This window comes from Lutra lutra, chromosome 12 (assembly GCF_902655055.1).
Source record: "Lutra lutra chromosome 12, mLutLut1.2, whole genome shotgun sequence".
NCBI lineage: Eukaryota > Metazoa > Chordata > Mammalia > Carnivora > Mustelidae > Lutra > Lutra lutra.
The window spans coordinates 82,462,806-82,488,989 of NC_062289.1; the positions used below are offsets into that span (position 1 = coordinate 82,462,806).

A 26,184-nucleotide genomic window follows, 5' to 3' on the forward strand; every position below is an offset into this window, starting at 1 on the left:
GCCTGAGCCTGGGGTCTGGAGCTCACGTGGGCTGGGCTTCGGGGTTGTTTCTGTCCCCTCCGAACCCGGGCAGTACTGGGAGCTATGGGGAAGCTGCGCCGGCGCTACAACGTCAAGGGGCGCCTGCAGGCGACCCCCGGCCCCTCGAAGGGCCCCCCGGAGCCACCCCCCGTGCGGCTGGAACTAGAGGGTAAGGCGTCCGGGCCGGACGCTGGGCCCGGGCTGGCCTGCGTCCTGCCTCCGAGACTTTGGGGCGGGGGGACCAAGAGGAATCCCCTCTCAGATGATCCACAGAGGGGGACACCGTGACAGTCTAATTGTAACGGTGAATTTGGGACAATCCCGAGGCTTTCTCCCCTATGGAGTCCGGCACTAGTTTTTAAGTTTTATTTACGTCCTCTCCACGCCCCACGTGGGGCTCGAACTCTGACATCAAGAGTCCCCCGCTCTTCCGACTGAGCCAGCCAGGAGCCCTAAGCCCTAGTTTAGTAGCATGGGGAATGTGGGCAAGAAAATGAAGCAATCCCATCTCTTTCTCTGGCTTCTATTAGAATCTCCTTGCTAGTGACCCCTGAATGAGTTTTTTTCAGCCCAAACATTTCTGCTGAGCTCCAGGCTGTTTGACACTTCTGCTCAGATTCCTCCCTGTTGGTAGGAGCGCCCACTGTGTGCCATGATTTGTTGTAGGGGACATAACAGGAGAGTTCTTTCTGTTTTTTTTAAATCTCTGCCCTGCTGAGCTCAGATGCTTGTGGGAGGAGACACAGCTTCTCTCACTCTTTGCAGCGCAAGGACGGACAGAGCTGGCAGGCGGAGCTAGTGGGAGTCAGACGTAGCCCACACAGAGCCCTGGGGTGGGAGCTGCAGCCTTAGATGGCAGGCAGGACAGGTGCTCTCCAAGGGGCTGCCGAAGGTTGAGTAATACGGTAGCTGAATTGGGGTCTAGATTGGGTACTTTCAAACTATGACATTGAAAAGTAGATATAGTAGATATAGGGCGCCTGGGTGGCTCAGTGGGTTAAGCCTGACTTGGGCTGGGGTCATGGTCTCAAGGTCCTGGGCTCGAGCCCTGCATCGGGCTCTCAGCTCGGCGGGGAACCTGCTTCCCCCCTCCCTCTGCCTGCCTCTCTGCTGACTTGTGATCTCCATCAAATAAATAAATAAACAAAATCTTTAAAAAAAAAAAAAAAAGTAGATATGGCTTGAACTCAGCATTTAGTGCCCTGCAGAGGCTTTGGATAATGTTGTAGTCTTATGGAAATAGTTTTGACCCCACGTCCACAGAAAGCATGACCCCGTTCTGAGGGGAGCAGTGTTGCAGCAGGTTCCCTCACTGCCCTCCCTTGACCACCATGACAGAGGTGCCCTGACTCACTGCGGAGTCTGACGTGTGGTGGGTGCTGGGCAGATAAGTTGAGGGAACGGTGACGGGCCTGCACCCCCATTCCTGTGTGGGCATTGGGGGGCTCACACATGGGACAGGGGGTGCCCATGAGAGGAGGCACAGAGCCCCCCCCGGAGAACATGGCATTAACGTTGACCCTGGAGGACCGCAGGCCTCTGTGGTCTCTGGTCCCTGGGCTGGGGGTTCAGGCATGTGTGTCTTTCCAGATAAAGACGCGTTGAAAGGAGTGGATGCAAGCAACGCCCTTGTTTTGCCGGGAAAGAAGAAAAAGAAGCCCAAAGCCCCTCCACTGTCAAAGAAGGAGAAGAAGCCTCTGACCAAGAAAGAGCGGAAAATGCTGCAGAAAATCTTAGAACAGAAGGAGAAAAAGAGCCAGGTACGCCTGTTCCATCAGGGTGGGCATACGGCTCCCCACACTGGGGAGAGACGGGGTCTGTGTCCCCGGCTTGTTCTCTGCCACGAATGTCCAGTCAAACTTTCCAGAACGGCGGGGCATGCTTTGTGTCTGCACAATTCCATATAGTAGTCGCTGGGCATGTGTGGCTAGTATGGTTGGAAAATGGAATTTTTTATGTGATTTAGTTTTAATTTTAATTTGAATGGCCTCTGTGGCCAGCAGCCCCCATACCTGACACAGCTCGGGAGCCTGCAGACCCTCCAGGGGCCTGCCGAGGAGTCTCGGTCAATCTGGATGCACCCAGCTTTCTTTCTTTTTTTTTTTTTTTAATATTTTATTTATTTATTTGACAGACAGAGATCAGAAGTAGGCAGAGAAGCAGGCAGAGAGAGAGAGGAGGAAGCAGGCTCCCTGCTGAGCAGAGAGCCCGATGTGGGGCTCGATCCCAGGACCCTGGGATCATGACCTGAGCAGAAGGTGGAGGCTTAACCCTCTGAGCCACCCAGGCACCCCTGCACCCAGCTTTCTTGAGGCCGGATGTTTGTTAACAGGGCAGTCAGCCCATTAGCACGCTCATGTCTTCCTTTTTTGTCCTAATCATTTTGTGTCCCTTATTTTTTAACTTAATTCTGGAGAATCAACCTTTCTCCCTTCATACTTCTTTTTTTTCTTAAGATTTTATTTATTTATTTGATATAGAGAGAGGTCACAAGTAGGCAGAGAGGCAGGCAGAGGGAGAGGGGGGAAGCAGGCTCCCCGCTGAGCAGAGAGCCCGATGTGGGGCTCGATCCCAGGACCCTGAGATCATGACCTGAACCGAAGGCAGAGGCTTAACCCACTGAGCCACCCAGGCGCCCCTCCCTTCATACTTTTTTAAGGAACACGTTTTGTAATGGGAGATTCAAACATCTACAGAAATGGAGAACCGCGTGCATTAAACTCATTGTGTACCTTTCGCCAGCACAGCAACTGTCAATCCACGGTCCCCCAGTCATCTCCACAGCCGGCCACTTTCCCACCTCCCGGGTCAAAGCCCGGGTAGCAGAAATCTGTGTCTAGGTCCCAAGGTTGCCAAAACAAACTGGGTGGCTTACAGTAACAGAGATGTGTTCTGCTGTAGCTGTCGAGGCCAGGAGTCTGAAGTCAAGGTCCCTATGAAGGCTGTCGGGGGGCAGCCTTCCTTCTGTCCAGCTTGGGGTGGCCCCAGGCATTCTTGGCCTGTAGTCACGTCCCTCCAGTCTTGGCCCCTGTCTTCACATGGCAGTCTTCTCTCTGTGTATTTTGTAAGGACACTTGTCTTGGAATTTGGGACCCACCTGAATAATGCAGGAACTCACTTGGAGATCTTTAACATAATTAGATCTGAAGAAAACCTTTTTCCAAATAAGATCACATTCTGGGACATGGGCATATTTGGGGGGGGGAACCATTCGAACCCCCTATGCATAACATTTTTTCCATATATATTTCCAATTGTATCTCTAAAATAAGGACCATTTAAGGGGCACCTGGGTGGCTCAGTGGGTTAAAGCCTCTGCCTTCAGCTCAGGTCATGATCCCAGGGTCCTGGGATCAAGCCCCGTATCAGGCTCTCTGCTCAGTGGGGAGCCTGCTTCCTCCTCTCTCTCTCTCTCTCTGCCTACTTGTGATCTCTCTCTCTGTCAAATAAATAAAATCTTAAAAAAAAAATAGAATAAAATAAAATAAGGACCATTTAAGATAACCACAAGACCTAAACTTCTTTAAAATATCAAATATCCAAAAAAAATCAATTATCCATTAAGTGGTCGAATTTCCAATTGTTTCATAAATGCTCCCCTACCCCACCTCCTTCGTTTTTCTCCCTTGTCATTTATTTGTTAAAGGAAATCAGGTTGGTTGTCCGTAGAGTTTCCCAGTGTCTGCATTTTAAAAACTTCATCTCTGTGGTAAAGTTAAGCACATCCCTTTGCCCTTCTGAATTTCCTGGAAATGGTATTTGGATCTGGGGCAACTGTGTGCAACTGGGATAGTTTTGCCCCAGAGGCCCTCCGGCCATGTCTGGAGACACCCAGTGGAGGCGTGAGACGCTGCCACACGGCCTGCAGAGTGCAGAACAGCAGAACATTCTCTGGACCACAGTGTCTGCAGCTCAGAGACCAAGGAACCCCAGTCTGGAGACCTTATGCGATTCCCATATGCCTTTCTGTCGAGGTCACCACCCAGGGTCCCCTGTTCACAGCCCTGACACTCAGTCCCTGGAGCCCTTAGCACAGGGAGGCTCACTTTCCTTTAGGGGTGTCCTTTTTTAAAATCCTGTACTGTGTTTTCTCCCACCGTTCTGTACCTGGTTTTTCCTTTTCTTGATTGCAAAGTACACAGATGGAAGCACATATAAAAGTGCATCTACATGATCTCAAGAGTAACAAAACTCAGTCGCGCACCAGGGGAAGGAGGCCAACTGTCCCTGTCCCCACGTGCTGCTGTCTTGAAGGCAGTGTGGGGACCACTCGCAGGTGCAGCAGAGCCTCCCCTCCCTGGGAGACAGCCCGGGGAACGCCCCGTTGCACACACAGGCCCACCTTTATTCAGTCTCCCTCGGATGGGCGTCCAGATGGTGGATGATCTCTCCGGACACAGTACTGCAGGGACAGCCTGGTCCATCTGGTGCCAGACTCCATCCTGGGGTATAGAAAGCCACCCCAGGGGACGCCTAGGTGACTGAGTCGGTTGAATATCTGCCTTCAGCTCGTGTCGTGATCCCAGGGTCCTGGGATCAAGTCCCACATCGGGCTTCTTGCTCCGTGGGGAGCCTGCTTCTCCCTCTACCTGCCACTCTCCCTGCTTGTGCTCGCTCGCTCTCTGGTTAAATAAATAAATAAAGTTGTTTAAAATAAAATAAATAAAATCTATTAAAAAAAAAAAGAAAGAAAGCCAGCCACCGCGGCTCACGGGGAGGCAGGACCGCCGTGCAACACTCGTAATGTGACCTTTAGGTTAAAAAGACCAGTTGTTCGCGAGGCCAAAATCTGATGTAGAGTCTCGGTTCCTGTCCAACGAGAGGGTCATCCTGCCTGATGTCTAATGCACTTGTTTCCTTCCCCAGCGAGTGGAGATGCTGCAGAAATTGAGCCAAGTCCAGGTTTCGGAAGCTGAGCTGCGACTGTTTTACACCACATCCAAGCTGGGTACGGGGGACCGCATGTACCACAGCAGAGAGTGAGTGCGCCGGGCCCCCTGCCAGTGCCCTGGGGGAGGGCTTGAGTGGTGGAAGGACAGAGGACAGTCGTGGGCAGCGGCCCTGAGGCTCCCAGGACCGCGGCTGCAGGGTTTCTCCACCCAGCCACGATGGGGTTTCCTGCAGGGCAGAGTCCTGGTCTTAAGCACTGTGCGAATTTATGGCTGCTGTGAGTGCAAACTATGTCCTAGGCTCTCCTCTAGGCCCTGGGGGTAGAGGGATGCACAAGAGTAGAATAATAAGTAAGCTTACAGTCTAATGGTGGGGAGATGGGCAAGAACCAACTGACTCCATCTGTGTCGAGGGCTGGCAGGCACCTGGTAGAAAATAAAGCAGGGAAAGAGGGTGAAGGGAGATGGGCCGGCCTCCCCGTTGGGTGACATTTGGGTCAAGTGAGGGAGAATGTAAGTGCAGGGAGGAGGGACGGCAAGTACAAAGGCCCTGGGGTGGGAAGGGGTATGGCCTTTGAATCCTGGCTTTGGTGGGCTATATAGCAACACAGCTGTGTCTGGTTGACTGGCCCATTGTAGGGCTTTCGTGCCTGACTTTTGGCTGTCCCGGCAGGAAGTCTGACAAGATCGAAGCCCAGGGGCAGGAGAAAATCAGCAGCCTCAGCGGGGCTAACCGGAAGCGCTATCACCAAGAGTTGGAGGAGGAGGAGGAAGAGGAGGAGGAGGAATATGAGTCCTCAGCAGAGTCTGAACCAGATGAGGCCCCTGTCGCTGAGCCGGTGAAGGCTGGAGCCGGGGCACTGCCAGATGCACCAGGGGTTGGCACTGGAAGCCCAGGGCCCAGTAGCCAAGCCTGTCTGGCCGGAACTACCTCGGCACCTCCAGCAGCAGCCTCCACCCTGGCCAGGCCCCCGGCGAAGCCTGCCGTCTTCATCCCTGTGAACCGCACCCCCGAAATGCAGGTTTGCTGCTCTGGTGTTGGTGATGAGCGCTCAGGCTAGCACAGTGGGGGGTCGAGGATGTGGTGGGGACACCCCTGGGGCTGGAGCAGGTCGCATTACCTCCTGTGCCCCAGCGGCCTCTCCTGGAGCAGGGACAGCTGCCTACCTGGGGGGTTTGTCGTAGAGACTGACGAGCAGGAGTGTGTGCATGTGTGCCTACAGCAGGCCCGCACAGGGGCAGGGCTGTGGAGGCGGGTGTCACCTGCTTCTGTTATCACTGGCTCACCGTCACCCTCGGCCTCTGACCGTGGGTCCTGGCCCAGGTGGCCACTCACCAGGACAAGAGCATGGGCTGTGCAGTCCATTGACTTGAAGTGGACATCTGGTTCCACCACTTTCTCGCCCATTCCTGGGCCTCCCTTTCTTCATCTGCAAAACGGGGCGGGGGCAGGGGGAGCAGGGGGCCTCCACCTCGGTGCCCGAGTGTGTGCCGGCGGCCAGGCCCTGGAAGTGCGATGCTCTGTAGCCTCCGGCTGTCAGCACAGCAGAGGACGTGGTGGGGACCCCACACTGTTGTGAACGGGGACAGGAGCCATGTCGGAAAAGATCAGGGGCCGTGAAGGGGGAGAACAGGAGGGCCCGGGAAGCCGTCTAGGGCAAGTGCTAAGAACCCCCGGGAGCGGAGGAGAGGGGTTGTCCCATACTTAGAACCGCCGAGCTGAGTCCCTGAGGCAGGAGGCCTCCTGGGCCCAAGAGGGACAGTTTCAGACCACAGATTGTATTGTGGAAGCCGGGAGATGTGACCAGCTCCTTTTTTTTTTTTTTAATGGGAAAAAAAGAAAGAAAATACCAGTGCTATGTTCTACATAAGAATAAGTAGTATTTATTGAAACTGGTTTCAGTTACAGGTGCATTTATGTCCTTACATATAGTTAGGGCAAGCTGGCTGACTTTTCTTTTTGAGAGAGAGAATGTGTAACTGGGGGGTGGGGCAGAGGGAGGGGGGAGGGAGAATCTTTTTTTTTTTTTTAAAGATTTTCTTTATTTATTTGACGGACAGAGATCACAAGTAGGCAGAGAGGCAGGCAGAGAGAGAGGGGGAAGCAGGCTCCCTGCTGAGCAGAGAGCCCGATGCGGTGCTCGATCCCAGCACCCTGAGATCATAACCTGAGCCGAAGGCAGAGGCTTAACCCACTGAGCCACCCAGGCACCCCGGAAGAATCTTTTTTTTAAAAGATTTTATTTATTTAGAGAGAGAGCAAGAACTCACGGTGGGTTGGGGAGGCAGGCAGGGGAGGAGCAGAGGGAAAATCCAAGCAGACCAAGTGCAGAGCCCCACGTGCAGGGCTCCATCCCAGGACCCTGAGATCATGACCTGAGCTGAAACCAAGAGTCAGATACCTAACCGACTTAGCCACCTAGGCGCCCCTCGATTTCCTTCCAGGTGAAGTCAGAGCCCCGTGCCATCTGATGGCTGGTGGTCGTGTGGGGTCCTGCTTCACCCTCATTCCAGGACCCTGGCTCCACCCTCAGGTGTCCCTACTGCCCCGTTCCGGTTTCGTCCCCTCTTAGTCTTTATCCACATACGTGTTCCCAAGCCATTTATTACTTAAATTTACCTGGTTTTATAAACGACGTCATGTCATTTTTTCCCCCTGCCTTTTGCTTTTTTGTTAGTTTTATGTTTCTGAGCTTTATTTATGCACCTTGATGCACGAGCCAAAGTTCATCTGCCTGGGAGGGGCATATTCCCCCCTGCTGTGTCGTGTCCCGCTGTGTGAATAGAGCACAGTTCAAGTATTCCTTATACGTGCAACATTTTCTCTTGGGCAGTGTTTGCACGTTGACAGTCACAGCCGTCATGGGTCATGGAGATGACCAGCACTTTTTGCTTTTGAAGCAAATAGAATAGAAGTAGAATGGGATGCTTTTTAATGTGAGCGTGCTTCAGAGAGTGAACGTGAGCAGTGGTTCATAAAACTTTTCCAGTATGGGAAACGTTGACCCTTGAACAACACGGCAGTTGGGGCACTGACTCCCTGCACAGTCAGAAACCCACACACAACTTTGACTTCCCCAAAAACTTAACCTCAAAAAGCCTGCCATTGACCAGAAGCCTTCTCGATAACAAGAGAGAGCCGGCTGATACGTGTTTTGTGTGGTATGTGTTACGTAACGTATTTTTACAATAAAGCAAGCCAGAGAAAAGATGTGAAGAAGTCATAAGGAAGAGAAAACACATCTCTAGTCCTATACCTTTTTTTTTTTTTTTAAGTAATCCCTGTGCCCAATGTGGGCTCGAACCTGTGACCCTGAGATCGAGCGTCAGATGCTCTGCTGACGGAGCCAGCCAGGCGCTCCTAGTCCTGTCCTTCATTTACAGGGAAAACATCTGTGCATAAGGAAGCGGACTCTTTGCATTCAAACGCAGCTTGTGTTGTTTGGGGGTCAACTGTACGTGCGTATATGTGTGTGTGTGCGTGTGTGTCATGAGTTAACACATAAAACCTGTTCTGTGGGTAGGTTGTAGGAAAGAAGGTTTGAAAGTGACTGCTCTGGGGGCGTCCTGGCGGCCCAGTCGGTTAGGCCTCCAACTCTCCATTGCAGTCAGGTGGTGATCTCAGGGTTACGGATCTGGGATCAAGCCCTGCACTCAGCAGGGAGTCTGCTTGTCCCTTTCCCTCTGTGCCCCCTCCCTAACCCCGGCGCTCACGCATGCACTCTCTCAAATGAATAAAATCATAAAGCCACTGCTCTGGAGGACATGTCTAGGGGAGGAATTGCCGGGTGGCAGGTCCTTGGATAAGATTAGCACCGGGTTGTTTACTGGAGTGATCAGATGGAAATGTAAACCTACCCACCCCACTCCCAGCAACAGCCGAGACTGCTGTGTCTCAGGGGGGCTCCTCTGTACCAGCTAAGCCTTCCCCAAGAACTTCCACTCTGACCTGGAAGGACCCCGCCCACGTCTCTGTCTCCTGGGGGCTGTGGCTCTGTGTCCCGCACCTCGGTGGTCAGGGTTCACCCATTCCCCTGTGGCAGGGCGTCGTCGACTTGCTAGGAAGCTTGCGGCATCCACGTGCCCATGGACACCTTTCCAGAAACCGTGTCAACCTTGATAGTCCTGCCAACCCCCTGTTCCCTGAGCACTGACTTCCTCTCTTCTGCCAGGAAGAACGGCTGAAGCTCCCCATTCTCGCCGAAGAACAAGCGATCATGGAGGCCGTGGCCGAGCACCCCATCGTCATCGTGTGCGGGGAGACTGGCAGCGGGAAGACCACGCAGGTGCCTCAGTTTCTCTACGAAGCAGGCTACAGCAGGTGGGGGTTCTTCAGGTGTCAGTGGAGCTGTGATCCCCAAAAGTTATTCCGAACACAAGCTCCCACGGATCTAGTTCTAGCTCTGCCATTTATGTGCTGTGTGGCATTGGGCAAGCTCCTTAACCTCTCTGGGCCTCTGCATCCTCATCTCTGAGATAAGGACAGCCATGGCACCTACTTCACAGGTTATGTAGGTGAACGGAGGGAATTTGCATAAAATGCTTAGATCGGTCCCTGGCAAGTGGGGCAGTGTGTTTGCTGATGTCGCCTCCTATTGGCACTTTTGACCTGTGTGTGCATTATGGGTCCCCAAGACCACCCCAGCTTCACGGGTTTGCTGGGAAGGCTCATGGGACCCAGCCTGTAGCTGCACACGTGAGTGTTTTACTAGAGCAAAAGAGCACAGAACACAGCCAGCAGAGGGGAGAGGCACATGGGGTGAAGTCTGGTGGATCCAGGCCACGGACTTCCAGAGCCCTCTCCCAGTAGACGGAGTGGGGTATTTGTTGTGGTCGCCTCGGCACCCTCTGCCCGGGACGCCCCTGAGTCCCAGGTGCCCAGAAGATAAGCAGGTGGTCCAACAGCAGCCACGTTGTTTGTGCAGACAGCCCAGGTACGCGACCAGGAGCCCTCCTGACATTCTGATCCTGGACGCCAGCCACCTTCAACCCAGTACGCTGGTCTTCCTAAGGAGAGCAGCTTACTACGTTAATTGTTCTCTGCACAGCCCGGAACCCGGCCCCTGTGCCCTTGGCAGGCTCTGTGTCGAAACGAGCACATTCTCTGCTGGCTGAGGGCCAGCTCGCCCCGTGCCCCGTTTTGCAGCAGCTGCGTGGTTTTCACCAGCCGTGAGCGCCGAAGCAGCTGTGTGCTGACCGGCCAGCCGCTCCCTCGTGCTGTTCAGAGGTGCCTTGTCTGTTGCCCGTCCCGCTCCCCCAGCCGAGAGGGCAGCTCCACACGCTGAACCCTGACGTGGAACCATGGGCGGCTTGGGGATGGACAGGCGGGCCTGAGCGCCGCTGACACACCCGCCGTGCTCTCCCTCCCCCAGTGACGACAGCATCATCGGCATCACGGAGCCCCGCCGAGTGGCTGCCGTGGCCATGTCCCAGCGAGTGGCCAAGGAGATGAATCTGTCACAGAGGTGAGGGCTCAGCCTCCTGGGGGAGGGGTGAGGGTGGGCCCCTGGCCTTGCTGGTGGGCCCTGTCCGTCCCGAGGGTACTGGGTGGGAGTGTTGCTTCTGCATCTGAGCACGGGGGTCTGCTCATGCAGGAAGGCTTCCCGTCCCCTGGACAACAGGACGTCCTGGGGCGGGGGCCGCAGAGCACGGACAGGGCATCCAGGCCCCTGTGCTCCCTTCATGCACAGGGCGCTAAGGACCCTTCTGGGGGTTCAGGAGTACAGAGCAGCAGGGGGCCGGACACAGGTGGGCAGCGATGAGTGCTCGTGCAGGCGAGTTATTTTAGGCGAAGCTCCTGAGCGCAGATCGTCTGCTGCTGGTGAGGCTGTGGGACGTGATTTGGACGACAGAACGAAGCCAGCACAGCGCTTGCTTGGGGCCGGCTCGGGGCCGCGTTTAGAATGCGCCTGCCTGGCCCCAGCCTAGACTGTGGTCTTCGGCTTCGAAAGGGTGGCACGTCCAGTGTGGTCTAAAGCTGAGAAAGCACCGAAGCATGTAGAGTGGCCCTCATCTGGCTTGTTAGTGAACGTGGACAGAGCAGTACCTGTACCCCGGGACCGGCATGCAAGCCAGGGTGGGGGTGGGGGGAGGTGCCCCAGCACGTTTCCTGTGGATCCTTCCAGACAGTTGTAGGCACGGACAAGGAGCTGTGTGCATCTGTCTGTATTTCTTCCCATCTGACTTTGACAGAAATGGTTCCTACTCCCCATGCCCTTCTGTGTCCTTCCTGTCGCATCAAACGGTATACATTGAAAATGACTGTACATACAGACTTGCCCTCTTTTCTCATCCTTTTTTGCTTTTTATCGTGAACATTTTATTTTTTTTTAAAGATTTTATTTATTTGACAGACATCACAAGTAGGCAGAGAGGCAGGCAGAGAGAGAGGGGAGGAAGCAGGCTCCCTGTGGAGCAGAGAGCCTGATGCGGGGCTCGATCCCAGGACCCTGAGATCATGACCTGAGTCGAAAGCAGAGGCTTAACCCACTGAACCACAATCGTGGACATTTTAAACATAATGCCCTGATCATGACTAAGCCAGGAGGAACTCTGGAGCATCCTCCTGTCCTCTTCTGAAAGGGTTCCAGAGTTGGTGGTCCCACTCGCACTCCAGCCGAGGTCTGGGTCTGCTTGGCGTATCCTCCAGAGGGCTACGGCGGTCCCCCTTCCCTCCATAGCACGTTGGTGACAGAGCGCGGGCCAGGCCTCTGCTGTCTGGTGTGGTGCAACCACACGGCTGCAGCCGGTCGGGGCCTTGCCTGCCTATCTCTGCAGGGTTGTCTCCTACCAGATCCGATATGAAGGGAATGTCACCGAGGAGACCAGAATCAAGTTCATGACAGATGGCGTGTTGCTCAAGGAAATCCAGAAGGTTAGTTGCTCCTCTTGTCTCACAAAGCAAGGCCAGCGAGCCTGGGCTGGGGAGTTTGCATGTTCCCCCGCCGGAAGTGAGCAGCTGGCATGCTGACCACCGGCAAAGCACTGCGTGGCACAGCACCTCTGTGTGACCTTGGGCAAGTTACTTAACCTCTCTGGGCCTCAGCTTCTTGATCTGAAAGCCTGGACTCATATAATTGTTTTGAAGCAGAGATGATATGACACACAGGAGCCCCTCAGCACAACAGCAGGCAGGTGCTCGTTACGTGTGGACTCACGTTACTGTGATTTGGTTCACAGACGTCGTGCTTCAGCCACGAGTGTGCTCCTTGCTGGCTGCGCGACGTCCACCTGCGTAGGGACCTCTGGGCAGGGCAGAGGTGACACCTGTCTCCACCGGGATGCCAGCTGTGGTCACTGGGAATGTGGCTGTGATGTGGTTGAGTACGGCTCCTTTCTCTGTGGTGTCTGCTGTCCCCCTGCCGCCGCCTCCTCATTCCTGTCCCCTGCCTGCCCTCCCTCCCCTGCCAGCGCCCGGCTCGGGAAGCGGGGCTGTAATGCGTGGTAGCTGCCCTTCTTCCAGCAGTTTCTCTGCTGGGCCTGGGCCCCAGGCTGTGCGCTTTACAGATAGTGATTGTCACGGAAACCTCCCTGTGACCCTGCGAGGTGGGTTCTATTGCCCCAACTTAGGAACAGAGAACCCGGCACAGGGAGGCAGAGAAACTCGCCCGAGGTCACAGGCCAGGTGCTCTGGGGTCCGTGCCAGCAGTAACAAGAGCTCCTGGGGTGGGAGAGTTTTGGGGTGTGCATGACCTTGGAGTGGCTCGGGCCTGGGCTGGCAGCCTCACCACACCGCCCCTCCCCCTCCCCAGGACTTCCTGTTGCCGAGATACAAGGTGGTGCTCATCGACGAGGCCCACGAGAGGAGCGTGTACACGGACATCCTCATCGGCCTCCTGTCCCGCATCGTGGCTCTCCGGGCCAAGGTAGAACCCCCCCGGGCCACGCCCGCCTGCTGTGGTAAAAGGGTCTCCCGAGGGTCCCCGCGCCAGGGCTCTGGCCGTCGTCACCGGGTTTGTTGTCCCCCAGAGGCACGTGCCGCTAAAGCTGCTCATCATGTCGGCCACGCTGCGGGTGGAGGACTTCACGCAGAACCAGCGGCTCTTCCCCCAGCCACCGCCCGTCATCAAGGTAGTGCTGGGGCCAGAGCCTTGGGCAGGTGGGGGCAAGCGGGGCCTGGCAGCGGGGACGGTGGAACACCTGGTCGGAGGAGGCTGAGCATGGGCGGGGGCTTTGGGGGGCCTCTCTGCCGGTGGAGGCCCGACTCCGGGTGGTGAGTGCGTTAGGGAGCTCCAAGGGCGGGTAGGCCGGGGAGGGTGGGAGGCGCCAGGCTGTGGCAGAGGCTCAGTGCACGGCTCCAGGGCGCCCCTGGGGTGCATCGCAGGTGGAGTCCCGGCAGTTCCCGGTGACCGTGCACTTCAACAAGCGGACCCCGCTAGAAGACTACAGCGGCGAGTGCTTCCGGAAGGTCTGCAAGATCCACCGCATGCTGCCTCCAGGTGAGGCCTTGGGGACCAGACAGGCCGGACCCGCCCTCCGAACCCCCAGGGCGCAGATTCGGGGCTCCCGGCTCTTGTGAGTAGAGCTGCCGTGAGCATCCTTGTGCGGGCTTTGGGTGGCGTCCCTCCTCTCTGGTCTTCTGTGCCCATGCCCGGGGGGTTGAATAGTGGGTCGTGCAGCTCTTTCCAGCTCCCCGTCACATGTTCTAGCCTGGGTCTCAGCTGCTGTGACCGGCTCTTCCTCGCGCCCAGCTCTCGGCAGACGGGGAAAATGATGCTTGCTCCGTGAGCGCACGGATAGCGGGGTGTCTCGTTCTTGGCGCAGGTGGCATCCTGGTGTTCCTGACGGGGCAGGCGGAGGTGCACGCGCTGTGCCGCAGGCTGAGGAGAGCTTTCCCACACACCCGACGCAGGCCCCCAGGTAACGCGGCAGCTCTGGGCCCTGGGAGCCGGCGGGGGGTCAGCCTCGGCCTCCCGGCCTCACGGCTTCCCTGTCGGGGGAGCCGGTGCCTTTGTCCGCCCTCCTGTTCCCCGGGCATGGCTAGCGGCGTAGCGGCCTGATTCCGGACGGACGAACAGAGTCCTTGTAGCCTGCATCTGGCCTCAAGATGTCTTTCTCCTCAATCTGCTCCTGCTGCAGAGAAAGAAGATCGAGAAGATTCAGTGGAGGAGCTGCGGAAGTTTAAGAAGTCAAGGACAAGGGCAAAGAGGGCCCTGGTGGCGGTATGTAGAGGCTCGTGCAGTAGGGGCAGCTCTGGGCTCTGAAGCTGCCTTGTTTCTCTGGTGGCCAGCAGCCTCATGTAGCTGTGTGGAGGCTAATTTAATTAAAATAAAGTAAAATTAAAATTCATTTCCTCAGTCACTTCAGTCCATTTTAGGGGCTCAGTAGCCACCTGGGGCTGCTGGCAACAGTATTGAGCAGCACAGGTCTGGTACATTCCTACAGTGGAAGGAGGTTCTACAGGCCTGTGCTGCTCAGAGGCTGCAGGGTGGGCTGTGATTTGAAATGTTTAAGGTTCCTTGTGCTGTGGGCCAGGAGGAAGCTTCTGGAAGGCCAGCCCTAAGCACCTGAGCAGGGCCTGTGAGACGCTCTGGGAGGGCATGGGGTCCCTGGTGTTGCCTACAGAACCGGGGAGGGGGGTGCTCTCCCCAGGCATCCCCACGTTGTTGTCATGAATGCATGGGTAACAGCATCCTTGTTTGGAGGTCACTAACCCCTGGTGGGTTTGGGACCCACCAGGCGGTACTCTAAGTGCCTCCTGCATGCTGAGTCCGTCTTCACAGCAGGCCTGTAGCCGTGTGAGATGAGTCCTGTGGTTAGCCCCAGTGATAACAGTGAGGAGGGCTGCTGGAGCTGCCTGAGGCCTCGTGGCTCCTGGGTCGGGGGTTGGGGCCTTGCACTTCGACATGCTTGTCTCATGCCCGTGACCTGCGTCTCCTGCAGTCTATGGTTCTGATGTCTTATTTGCCGTAGGCATTGCCCCAGATCAGTTTGGACAGCTACTCGGTATTGCCAGCAGGCGAAGGCGATGAGGACCGGGAGGCGGAGATGGACGAGGAGGAGGAGGAGGCCCTGGGCTCCGACCTTGACCTGGACTTGGGGGACGACGGAGAAGATGAAGGTGTGCCCCGGGCAGGGCCCCTATTCATGGTCCTTCGGTCGTTCATTTAGCAGGTGTCTCTTGAGCACTTGCTATGTACCAGGCCCCGTTGTTAGGCCCAGACATCTTTGTCTCGAGCCTCAAGAGAGGCTTTGTGCCTACTGTTTGCTGAGTTCCTTCAACTGCCTGACAAAGCAGAACCTCAAATATTTGTAGTGTTAATTGTAACAGGGGTGCTCGGCTTTGCTGGGTAAATGCAGGCCTCAGGCCTGGCTGGGAGGGCTGCCCAGTTCTGGGGCCTCTTGTTGGCAGAGGAGTCTGGGGCCTCCTGGGGTTGCTCGAGGGCATCTGGTGGCCAGACCTCTGAGGAGATCGTACAGCGAAGCGGCATTCCCCACTGGGAATGGGGTGGGGGTCGTGGAGCCTCTGACTCCCGAGCCAGACCATGCTCACCCACTGTGCTGTCCAGAGTGTAGAGAACAGGTCGGGGGCCGCCGGGCGGATGAGGTGGGTGCCTGCCGTGGGCGTGTCGGGGAGCCAGTGGGCCTCTGCTTTCTGGCAGGTGAGCAGCCGGACGCCTCGCTCCCCCTCCACGTGCTCCCGCTCTACTCTTTGCTGGCCCCAGAGAAGCAGGCGCAGGTAGCAATAGCCTGGGGCCTGGGGTGGATGCTGGGTGGGTGCTTGGCTGGGGCCCCTCAAAAGGCACTGGGAGAAGGGCAGGTCGGGCCCTGGGTTGTCCTCGTCATCAGTGGTTTGATCAACACCCCCAGTTTTAGAAGGGCGTTGGGAACTCTTCGGAGAATGGGAATGCCTCCCTGCGTCTGTGCTGAGGAGCACTGTGACCTGAGGCCAGGAGAGGGCTTGTCACCCTCACCACCTCTGGGGTCCCACCAGCCTGGATGATTTCTCTGTGATCAAGAGAAATTTCCTGGCTTCTTGGCCCTTCCCACACCCCCCACCGCCCATCTGTCACACACATTCTTTCCTGATTCTGGTGGTTTTTTGCTGCTTCCCCTCCCCCGTATCCCAGGTCTTCCAGCCTCCCCCAGAGGGGACACGGCTGTGTGTTGTGGCCACCAACGTGGCCGAAACATCCCTCACTATCCCAGGCATCAAGTACGTGGTGGACTGTGGGAAGGTCAAGAAGCGGCACTATGACCGTGTCACCGGCGTGTCCTCCTTCCGAGTCACCTGGGTGTCCCAGGCCTCAGCCGATCAGCGGGCGGGCCGAGCGGGCCGGACAGAGCCGGGCCACTGCTACAGGTGGGCTTCCCTGGGCCTCTCCAGTGATGCAGGGGTCACTGCAGCAGCCACCAGCATGGAGCAAAGAACACGGGTCCCTCCCCAGGCTGCAGCGGGTACTGTCTCACTGGAGACGGTCCTTGGGGGGTTCTGTGGGGCCTCGTTGGTGCTCAGTTGGCTACTGACTCCGTAGATGACTTATTTGTAGCGGCTGTGTTTTCGTGTTCCTTTGCAACAACTTCGTGGTGGTGAAATTAACCTACCATAAATGTCGCCGTTTTGAAGCCTGCCGTTCTGGGGGCTGTCGTGTTGTTGGCGGCATGTGGCGTCTCCACAGCCCATTCCCAGTATTCTCATCACCGCCCTTTCCTGTCCCCACTCTTGGATGTGTGTCTCCATCTCCCTGGGTCTGTCCCAGGGGAGGGGTTGCTGGGTCCCGTGGCCGCTACGCTGCTCCTGCTGGGACCCGCTGCGCTGTGTCCCCCAGCCGCTACACCGTGTGGCCCTCCCACCAGCCGTGCATGGAAGTTTTCCCTGGTTGCCCCATGTTCTCACCAATACCTGTTAGTTTTCCATTGTTTAAAGACTGGAAGTGTGCTACGGTGGCACGTTGTCGGTCCTGGTTTGCATGTCCCTGATGGCTGGTGACCCTGCATGTCTTTTCCCGTGCATTTTGGCCATTTATTTGTGTTCTTTGGAGAAATGCTTTTTCAGATCTCTTGCTTGCTTTTCGGTGGGGTTCCTTGTCCTTTATTGTGGAGCAGAAAGAGTTCTTTTCCTAATCTGGACAGTAAAGCCTCATTAGAGGTGCTGTTGGCAAGTGTGCTCTCGCAGCCTGTTTCCTATTATTAATTTTTGATAGCTTTATTGCTGGTTTTGTTGATATTTCAAATTATGAAAAGAGGAAATTGAGAAATGGTGCACAAAAACCTAGGGAGAAGTGACAGTGGTTGCTGTTTGCTGGGGACTGGGCTCCAGGCGCCGCTCTCCATCCCTCACGTGGCGGCTGACCCCTCTGAGTCCGCACCACAGGGGAGGGACACAAGGCAGTGAGTGGGGCGTGGGGGCACGTGCCTGTCCTCGTCCGGGGCCCAGTGGAGATCCAGTGGCAGGTGGCTTGGCTGAGTTCCCTTTTGGTTTATTGATACAATAATTCCATTACGTTGGCGCCTCTCCTGGCCCAGGCTCTATTCGTCTGCAGTTTTTGGTGACTTTGAGCAGTTTCCTCCTCCTGAAATCACCCGGAGGCCCGTTGAAGACTTGATCCTTCAGATGAAAGCACTCAACATTGAAAAGGTCAGCGGCGGCCCCAGCCCTGCCCGTACCCCACAGAGCTTCCCGCGCGCTGTGTCTACACAGCTCCCCCCAGCATGGCCGGCTCCCGAGACCCCCTGCTTCCCCAGGACTGCACCCTTCCCAACACCCAGAGCGCCTGCCCATGGCACAGAGGGCTGTTGCTGTCCTGGGGCTTCCAGAATGTTCTGTTGACTCAATCCTCTAGTGACAGCAGCATCCTCACGATGCCCCTGTCCAGGGGTCCCCCACCTTTCTGCTGCTCCGGGAGCATGGTGCAGGCAGATAGAGACCCTGGGCCCATTACTAGTCATTCCCGATCCTTCCTTCCCAACCCCGAGTCTCCATGGCTTTGTTTGCTTTGGACATTTCTTGTAAATGGAATCATTCCTATAAATGTCTTCAGCGGTCACCCCTATGGTGGCATGTGTCCACACTTCAGTCCTTTCCGGCTGAGTCCTGCTCCATCCTGGGGCCGGGCCACGCACTATCTAGCCGTTCACCTGTCGATGGGCGCCTGTGTTGTCGCCACCTGTGGCCGTGAGTGCCAGAGCAGCTGTGGACACGGGTGTGTGCGGATTTGCTAGAACACTTGTTTGGAGTTGGTCACCTTTTCTCAGGTGCCACCGTCCCTGAGCCCGGTCCCCCCACCCCCCCATTGTTGTGCGGGTACATTTGCACCTGTCTCCGTGCTCACTCCCGGGTCATCTGCGGCCCTTCCTGCTGAGGCAGAGCCCTTGTCTGCTTTCTTGGTCTCTGTGGCCAAAAATGGCCGTGGCACTCATGAGGTGCTCAGTACGTGCTATCAAGCGCATGGATCGTGTGAATAAATGAAGGAGGGGGCACTTGGGGTTCCCCTGGCTCACGGATGAGGAGAGTCCCTGGGGTCCTTTCTGAGTGTCCGGGGCCGTGAGTGGTCTCGGGACAGGTGCGGCTGCGCCGTCCTCCTGCCAGGCCTGCCGTGCTGCCCCCTGCACTCACTGTGCTTGCTTCTCTGCATTCAAGCTGCCCCCGCCACTTCTCCGCCTGCTCAGGTCATCAACTTCCCCTTTCCAACGCCTCCCTCCGTGGAGGCCCTCGTGGCCGCCGAGGAGCTGTTGATCGCGCTCGGTGCCCTGCAGGCACCCCAGAAAACAGAGAGGTAGGTAGGGTCAGGGTCGGGGGAGCCGAGAGCCAGTTCCCAGCCCCATTCTCAGCCCTCTGCCTCCTGAGCTGCCCTGAGCACCAGGGCCACTGAGTCTCGACACCCCCCACCCCACCCCTTCGCCGCATATCCCTCTCCTCCAGCATGAAGCAGCTGCAGAGGTCCCGGCTGAGCTGCCCCATCACTGCGCTGGGCAGGACCATGGCCACATTCCCCGTGGCGCCCCGCTACGCCAAGATGCTGGCACTGAGCAGGCAACACGGCTGTCTGCCCTACGCCATCACCATTGTGGCCGCCATGACTGTCCGCGAGCTGTTCGAGGAGCTGGACAGGTGGGCATCGGGTTGGGGGCGTTGCTCAGGCCAGTGGGGGCTGCCCTGTGCTGAGTGGCCACCAGGAGCCCGGCCTCCAGGGGGAGTAACTGGCACATCGGGTGGCCTCATGCTAGTGCTCGTCCTCTCTGAACCCAGCCGCGTTCGGAGCCCTGCAGAGTCCGGTCTTCGCTTGGGGAGCCCGTTGAGCATGTAATGACCAGGAGCCCAGGCTCTGGCCCAGACCCCCTGGGTTCCGATCTCCCTCTGCTACTCTGGGCTGTGTGGCTTCAGGGGGTGACTTCACCTCTCTGGGCCTCACCTTTCCCATCTGGAAAATGGGTGTGAGACAAAAATAATAATGGAGTTGTTGTCGGGGTTAAAGTAGTTAACACGAGCTAAGGGCTCCAAACTGTGTCTGCCGCATGCTCTAACCCCGGTGTTGGCTCCTCTCTACGGGCTGGGGAACCGCGACAGTGATCACTGACCCAGGCCGCCCTCAGTGGCCGGGACGTTAGCATTCAGGGCTTTTTGCTGTCACTTATAAGCAGTGTAGCCACTGTGATGGTTACTCGGTTGTTGGATTCTTCGTGATCAGGTCTCTAGACGTGGAACGGTTGGCTTAGGAGAACGCACATTTTTCGTCTCCTGGGCTACAGGTGGTGAATTTTGAGTCCAAGACCTTAACCATGTTAGTCAGTGGCTTCCCCTGGGATTTTTCTCTGCCCCTGCTGCCCCGCGGGCAGCCAGGCCGGCAGCGGTAGCCCAGGTGGGGGGTGTGTGTGTTTGCAGACCTGCGGCCAGCGACGACGAGCTCGCCGGGCTGAAGGCCAAGCGGGCCCGGGTGGCTCAGATGAAGAGGATCTGGGCGGGGCAGGGCGCCTCTCTCAAGCTCGGAGACATCATGGTGCTGCTGGGTGCGTGCCCCCTGCGGCCTGGAGGGGTGGCGGAGGTCCGGCAGGCCTGGGGCAGGGCAGCAAATGAGTGCCCCCTCATCTGCAGGTGCCGTGGGAGCCTGTGAGTACTCCGGCTGCTCCCCCCAGTTCTGCGAGGCCAACGGGCTTCGGTACAAGGCCATGGTGGAGATCCGGCGCCTGCGGGGACAGCTGACCACTGCAGGTAGCATCCCCCATGCCAGCCTCTGGCGGCTCCCCAGGTCCCCCATCTCTGGCGACACCGGCAGAGAACTTAACTGTTGTTAACGATGAAAATTGTTTTGAGCCGCGTTAACCCCGTACCATTAATCCCCATTATCCACGGAGTCCACATTTGCAAAGTTCATCTGCCCGCTGAGATTTATTCATAACCCCTGAATTGGTCCTGGCCACTTCTGGGCCTTGCGGGCCGAGGGGGGTAACGTGCAGTCCCTCCCACGAGGCCTTTCCTTGGGCTCCTCTTTTCCTTAGTAACATCCCTAGGACGGTCCTGGAGCTGCTGCTCGCTACATCTTCCCAGCAGCCCCTGAGCTCCCTGTAGTCCCATCTTGGGTTCCCTCCCTTGCATCAAGTGGAGGCCCCCTTTGGGGAGTCAGGGAGCAGCTGACAGTGTGGTCCCCCACTTCCTGCCCCTGGGCTGAGCTGGTGGAGGTCTTCTGGTTCTTTTCTTGGGCCTGCGTCCTTTCTTTTTCTTTCCTTTTTTCTCTTTCTTTATGTTAAACAACATGTGTTCTGCCAAAGGTTTTGTAAAAGACAAGAGGAGGTTTATACGGTAAATCTCAGAACAGACATAGTTTTCCTTCCAAGTCTGAGCCTCCCGTACTCCCAGCTCTGTCCCCTCCCGAGCTGCAGGGCCCAAAGCCGCCTTCTCCTTTATACCCTCCCACAGCTTCAGACCGTCCTCCTCCTCCTCCCCTCGCCCCTGCGGAAGGGTGAGGCCTCCCCTGATCTCGTGCCTGCCTCGGCTCCCTGCAGAAGCTTGAGGGGAGACAGTCTTCGCCCTGCTGTGCACACCCAGGGATGACAAATTCACCTACTCGCCGAGATTTATTTGCAACCCCGCTCATCGGGTCCCATCCAGGCACACGTGCTCTTGCACTCAGGCCAAGGGGATGGTCCGTGCCCGCCCAGCGGGTTCTCTCTTAGTGCCTCCCTCTGCTGCCCGCTGAGGACTTGGGGTTTTGTCTTAAGGAGGAGAAGGACATGGGTTTGGGGCAGGCAGTTGAGGGCTTTGTCTCCCCCAGCAGCCTCGGTGGAGAGGAGCCAAAGCAAGGAGGCAGGAGGGTCTGGAGCTCCACAACGTGGAGTGGTGTGAGACCTTCCAGAAGGTCAGGGCAGAGGAAACCGCAGGTCCTACTGTCCTCATACCTGGCTTTCCTCGCAGTCAATACTGTGTGCCCCGAGGCCGGGCTCTTCATGGACCCCAAGATGCAGCCACCGTCTGAGAGCCAGGTGACCTACCTGCGGCAGATCGTGGTGGCCGGCCTGGGCGACCACCTGGCCCGCAGGGTGCAGAGCGAGGACCTGCTGGACGACACGTGGAAGAACGCCTACAAGGTTGGCGGGTGCGGGGAGCACGGTGCGGTGCGGTGCAGTGCGGGGAGTGCGGTGCGGGGAGTGTGGTGTGGGGAGTGCGGTGCGGTGCGGTGCAGTGCGTAGACTGATCTCCTCGCCAGGCTCCCGGCCACCCCGCCCTCCCCATCTTTCTGGCGTCCTGCCACCCTGAGCGCAGGGGGCTGCTGGGGGCCCCTCCTCCTCACATACAGTGCCTGCAGCCTCTGGGAATGTCCCCGCCAAGGATCAGGGCAGGGTGTGCGGCGGGGCCCCATCTTCCTTTGGGCCTTCGCTTTGCCCCCAACTCTATTTTCGTAACCGCTTAATTCAGAGAGAAATCACATGCCCTACAATTCCCCGCTTGAAGGCGTGCAGTTCCGTGGCTTTCCGTCTCCACGGAGCTGTGTGGCCACAGGCGCAGTCAGCTTCACGGCATCATCAGCCTCCCCCAAAGACGCCTGTGCCCGTTAGCAGGGGCTCACCGTTTTCTGCTCATCTCCCTGCCCCATGAATCTGCTTTCCATGTCTCCGGATGTGTCCGTTCTGGGTGTTGCGCAGTAGTGGTCTATGTGTGGCTTGTCTCACGTGGCACCCCGTCATCTGGGTGCAGCCGCGGGGCTCAGTGCTGCTCGGCATACAGACCTGCCCCACACGGGGCCACGTACAGACGCGCGGGGCCCCACCTTGGGCTGACCGCACACACTCCTGCCCTTCAGGCGGAGCATGTAATCGAATTCACACGGGCTCATCTCCCTGGTGTTTGCGCCTCGCCTGGACTCGTACTTGCTCCCCATCTCTCTGTAGACGCCTCTCCTCGATGACCCCGTCTTCATCCACCCCAGCTCCGTCCTTTTCCGAGAGCTGCCCGAGTTCGTGGTCTACCAGGAAATCGTGGAGACCACCAAGATGTACATGAAAGGTAGCCGAGCTGGTGGCCAGCTCCACGCCTGACCCTCTGCGGCTCTGGTGAGCTGTGTCACCGGGACCCTGGTTGGGGGGTGGGGGGGACCCTGGCATCCCTCCACAGCAGTGCCACGGCGACCCCCCAGCCCTTCTCTTCCTGGTTCCCAGGTGTTTCGGCCGTGGAGGTCCAGTGGATCCCGGTCCTGCTGCCTTCCTACTGCCAGTTCGACAAACCCCTGGAGGAGCCGCCCCCCGCCTACTGCCCGGAGAAGGGGCGGGTACTGTGTCACCGGGCCAGCGTGTTCTGTGAGTCAGGGTGACTTCTGCCAGCCTCGGCTGCCGGCAGACACATCGTCCCACACCGTGCGCCCTGGAAATGGAGGTCACGGGCCATGTCACCTCAGGCCTTCTGTCTCTTCGCAGGGCGGGACCCAGGGCTCAGGGACGGGACTAGGGGCCTGTGGGGACCCATCCCAGACCCCTGCTCACAGGCTCTTGCCTTCCAGATCGTGTCGGGTGGCCACTCCCTGCGGTGCAGGTGGATTTCCCGGAGGGCATCGACTGTTATAAGCACTTCGCCCGCGTTCTGCTGGAAGGGCAGGTAGGCGGCCCAGCAGCTCCCCGGCTCCCTTGCCCGGGGACATGGGCAGAAGGTGAGCCGGGACCCATCATCCCGTCCTGTGGTCTCTCCTCAGGTCTTCCCCAAGCTGGCTTCCTACCGGGGCTGCTTGCTGTCCAGTCCCAGCACGATGCTGAAGACATGGGCCAGGTACAGGCTTCCCCGGGAGCGTCAGGGTGGCATGTGGTGGGGAAGGGAGCCCACATTAGCGCCCCAGGGCCGGCCGTAACAAATGACCACCAACCAAGCACTTTAAAACAGCAGAAATAGATTTCTCACAGCCTTACAGTCCAGAAGTTGGCAGTGAAGGATCAGCAGGGCTGTGTTCCCTCTGTAGGCTCTGGGTGGGCAGGGGGGGTGGGGGGATCCTTCCTAGCTCTTCCAGCTCCCGGTGCATCCGGGCACTCCTTGGCTTGTGACCACATCCCTCCAAGGTCTGCCTCTGTTCAGTGGCTGTGCCTCCTTGGCTCTGGGTTTTCTCTTCTCATAAGGACACCAGTCACCAGATGCAGGGCACACCCCAGTCCAGTATGAGCTCCTCTTAAGTGATTCCATCTGCAAAGATCTTCCCCCCCAAACAAGGAAATAAGGTCATGTTCTGAGGTTTTGCGGAGACTCTGGTCAGCCCATCTTGAGGTCCAGGTGTCTAGGAGACATCCTGCACACGAGCCCTGGGGGCCGCCTGCCTGCTGAGCACAGGATCCCCCTTTCCCAACAACCTTCTCCTGCTCCTCCCTGCTCCTCCCTTTTGCTTGCTTTCTGCCCACCCAACTCCAAGCAGACGCGCGCCCCTTCCTAAGGCGACCTCCTATTTGGTGCGGGGGGCCTGACCCACAGGAAGCAGGCAGGCGTGTACGTAAGCCAGGGTCTCCCGGGACTCAGGGTGGGGGCATGGCGCCAGGGGCCCCTGCCGGTCAAGTCGTTCCCCCGGCAGTTCGGAGCATCTGCTCTGTGCCAGGCATGTCCTCGTGCTCGCTGTGGAGGCTGTCACCAGAGAACCTAACTAGGATAGATGGCGTGTGGGGACTGGGCTACAAAGGGACAGGGCGGGACGTCTAGTGGGGTAGGGTTGGTCCAGCGGAGTCTGACCAAGCAGATGGGGACAGGGTAGGGCTGTGAGCAGAAGTACGGAGGAAGGTTCTAGGTGGGATGAGCAGCATGTATGGTAGCAGCCTGGGTGGTAGCGCTCGAGGACCAGGGTGGGGGGTCAGAGGCAGGAAAGAGTCAAGTGTGAGAAGAGATGAAGTTGGAGGGATGATCGAGTCTAGATCCTTCTCTCTGGCCAGCACCTCCGGCATGACAGAGGCAGACTGTTCACCGTCTTAGGCAGTGGGACCCGCCCCTTCCCACAGCTTCTGGGCACAGTGATGCCCTACAGCCCACGTCCCCACCTGCAGGCTACAGCCCAGGACGGAGAGTCTGCTGAGAGCCCTTGTTGCCGAGCAGGCCAGCTGCCAGGAGACCTTGCTGGCTGCTTGGAGGAAAAGCCCCAAATGTGAGTGTCACCAGCGCCCCGTGGCCAAGGGCTCGCAAATGGACAGAATGGGACCCACGGAGGCAACCGAGGGTTGGTGGGAGGCTCTGCTCTGCTGCGGGCACCAGGGTCCAGAGCCGCTCTGACTGTCCTCTCTCCTGCCCTCTGCAGACCTGCTGGCCGAGTATTGTCAGTGGCTTCCACAGGCCATGCACGCCGACGTTGAGAAAGCCTGGCCCCCCACCTCTGACCCCTGACCCGAGGCCTGGCTGTAAGACCAGGGACTGGTCTGGGGAACCCAGAGAGCTGGCTGTGGCTGGTTTCCAGCCTGGTCACCCTGGCTGGTGGACTGCTCCCAGGAGGTGGGTCAGGTCCCTGGAAACCCTCCCTCATCTGGGATACAAGACATCTATCTGGACACAGCTTGCTGCTGCCCTGGGCAGTCGGACCCCAGGGGTCCTTTTTAAAACTACTTATTATGTGGCGAAGAATGGTTTTACTTCCCGTGCCACTCTGGGGACTACATTAGTCCCTTGCCGAGTGGCAGGGCTGGAGGGGGAAGCGGTGGCAGGCAGGAGGGTGCCCTCGGGCCCTTCGTCTGCATCCCCTCCCCAGCTGGGGTGCTGCTCCCTTGCCTTGCATCCTTCTGCATAAAAATGTCAGCTGTCCGAACACCTGTGTGCAAATCTAGTGGATCTCTGAGTGCACGTGTCTGCGGGACACTGTCCCACCCCACCCTGACAGGCACTTTGGGAAACTGGCCTGGGTGGGCGCACCCAGCTGTCCGTCCTGCCGGTAGGGCTTGATGGCCTCTCCTTCTTCCAGGGTTTGTCCTAAATCAATTTGTTCTGATTCTGTAGTATAAATGCATAAAGTCCATTAACGCAAATACGTAAATAAAGCAGCAGAGGTACATGGTTAATATTCCAGAATGACTCACTTTCTCCACAACCTGGCCACTAACCCCAGTGTACCCCCAAAGCAGGTCTCACCTACTCTCCCCTCATTCAAGCCATCTGCAGGTTTTGTGGACCTTACCCCAGAATATGTCCAGAGCCCATTCATGTTCCCCAGCTTCACACCCCGGATCTCAGATTCCCAGCCCCTGCCCAGCACACCTCCAGCAGCTTCTGCCTGACCATGGTGAGGACTTCCTGGCTGGTCTCCCAGCGTCCACCTGAGGCCTATGGTGTATTTTCCACCTGGCCGCCAGAGGGAGCCTGGGAACACATCTGATCTCGTCCTTCCACATCAGGCCTTCTGGAATCTTTGAGGCCCTCATACCCTCATTCACCAAACTCCAGGCACAGGGTTTGCTTTCTGTCCCTTCGACACAGAGCACCCCCTCCCCTTCCCAGCCTCAGGCCTCAGCAGCTGGCATTCTTCCGGTTCTGCAGGTAGACCTCGCTGGCTGCTAGCGCACGGCAGCACCCACGCCCGACCCCTTCAGTCTCCAGCCATCAGTCTAACTGTTGGCAAACCTTACCACTACTCGCCGAGTGCTAGTCTCTGGAAGTCAAGGTTTGCTTGTCTTATTCAAGAACACCAGGGTACTTAGCACTGTACCTGGACACAAATAGGTGCTCAGTGCATGCACACTACCAGCACTGGATGCTGAGGAGTCACTGAATACACTGTCAGTTGCAAAACCCTCCTTAGAAATCACTGCCTAGGGGCACCTGGGTGGCTCAGTGGGTTAAACCTCTGCCTTCAGCTCAGGTCATGATCTCACGGTCCTGGGATCGAGCCCCACATCGGGC

At 57.6% G+C, this 26,184-nt stretch overlaps 1 protein-coding gene across 3 annotated transcripts; it reads left to right on the forward strand.

The window, feature by feature from the left end:
• On the forward strand, positions 1-25,343 carry DHX37 (DEAH-box helicase 37). 3 transcript variants are annotated; one of them, XM_047696526.1, is made up of 27 exons: positions 1-190; positions 1,612-1,781; positions 4,888-5,000; positions 5,584-5,932; positions 9,083-9,231; positions 10,283-10,375; positions 11,688-11,784; positions 12,662-12,775; positions 12,879-12,980; positions 13,234-13,348; positions 13,674-13,769; positions 13,989-14,071; positions 14,823-14,970; positions 15,512-15,588; positions 15,980-16,212; positions 17,376-17,487; positions 18,519-18,625; positions 18,772-18,960; positions 19,732-19,856; positions 19,942-20,058; positions 21,259-21,431; positions 22,233-22,347; positions 22,500-22,637; positions 22,838-22,932; positions 23,027-23,100; positions 24,348-24,445; positions 24,596-25,343. In XM_047696526.1, exons 1-27 carry the CDS (start codon positions 85-87, stop codon positions 24,679-24,681), a joined length of 3,474 nt encoding a protein of 1,157 aa, XP_047552482.1. In that variant the 5' UTR covers positions 1-84; the 3' UTR covers positions 24,682-25,343. The 3 variants fall into 3 exon arrangements, with proteins under 3 accessions (XP_047552482.1, XP_047552483.1, XP_047552484.1); XM_047696527.1 differs by lacking the exons at positions 24,348-24,445; positions 24,596-25,343 and adding an exon at positions 24,237-24,328; XM_047696528.1 differs by lacking the exons at positions 22,838-22,932; positions 23,027-23,100; positions 24,348-24,445; positions 24,596-25,343 and having other exon boundaries at positions 22,233-22,394.
• Positions 25,344-26,184: the final 841 nt, after the last annotated feature.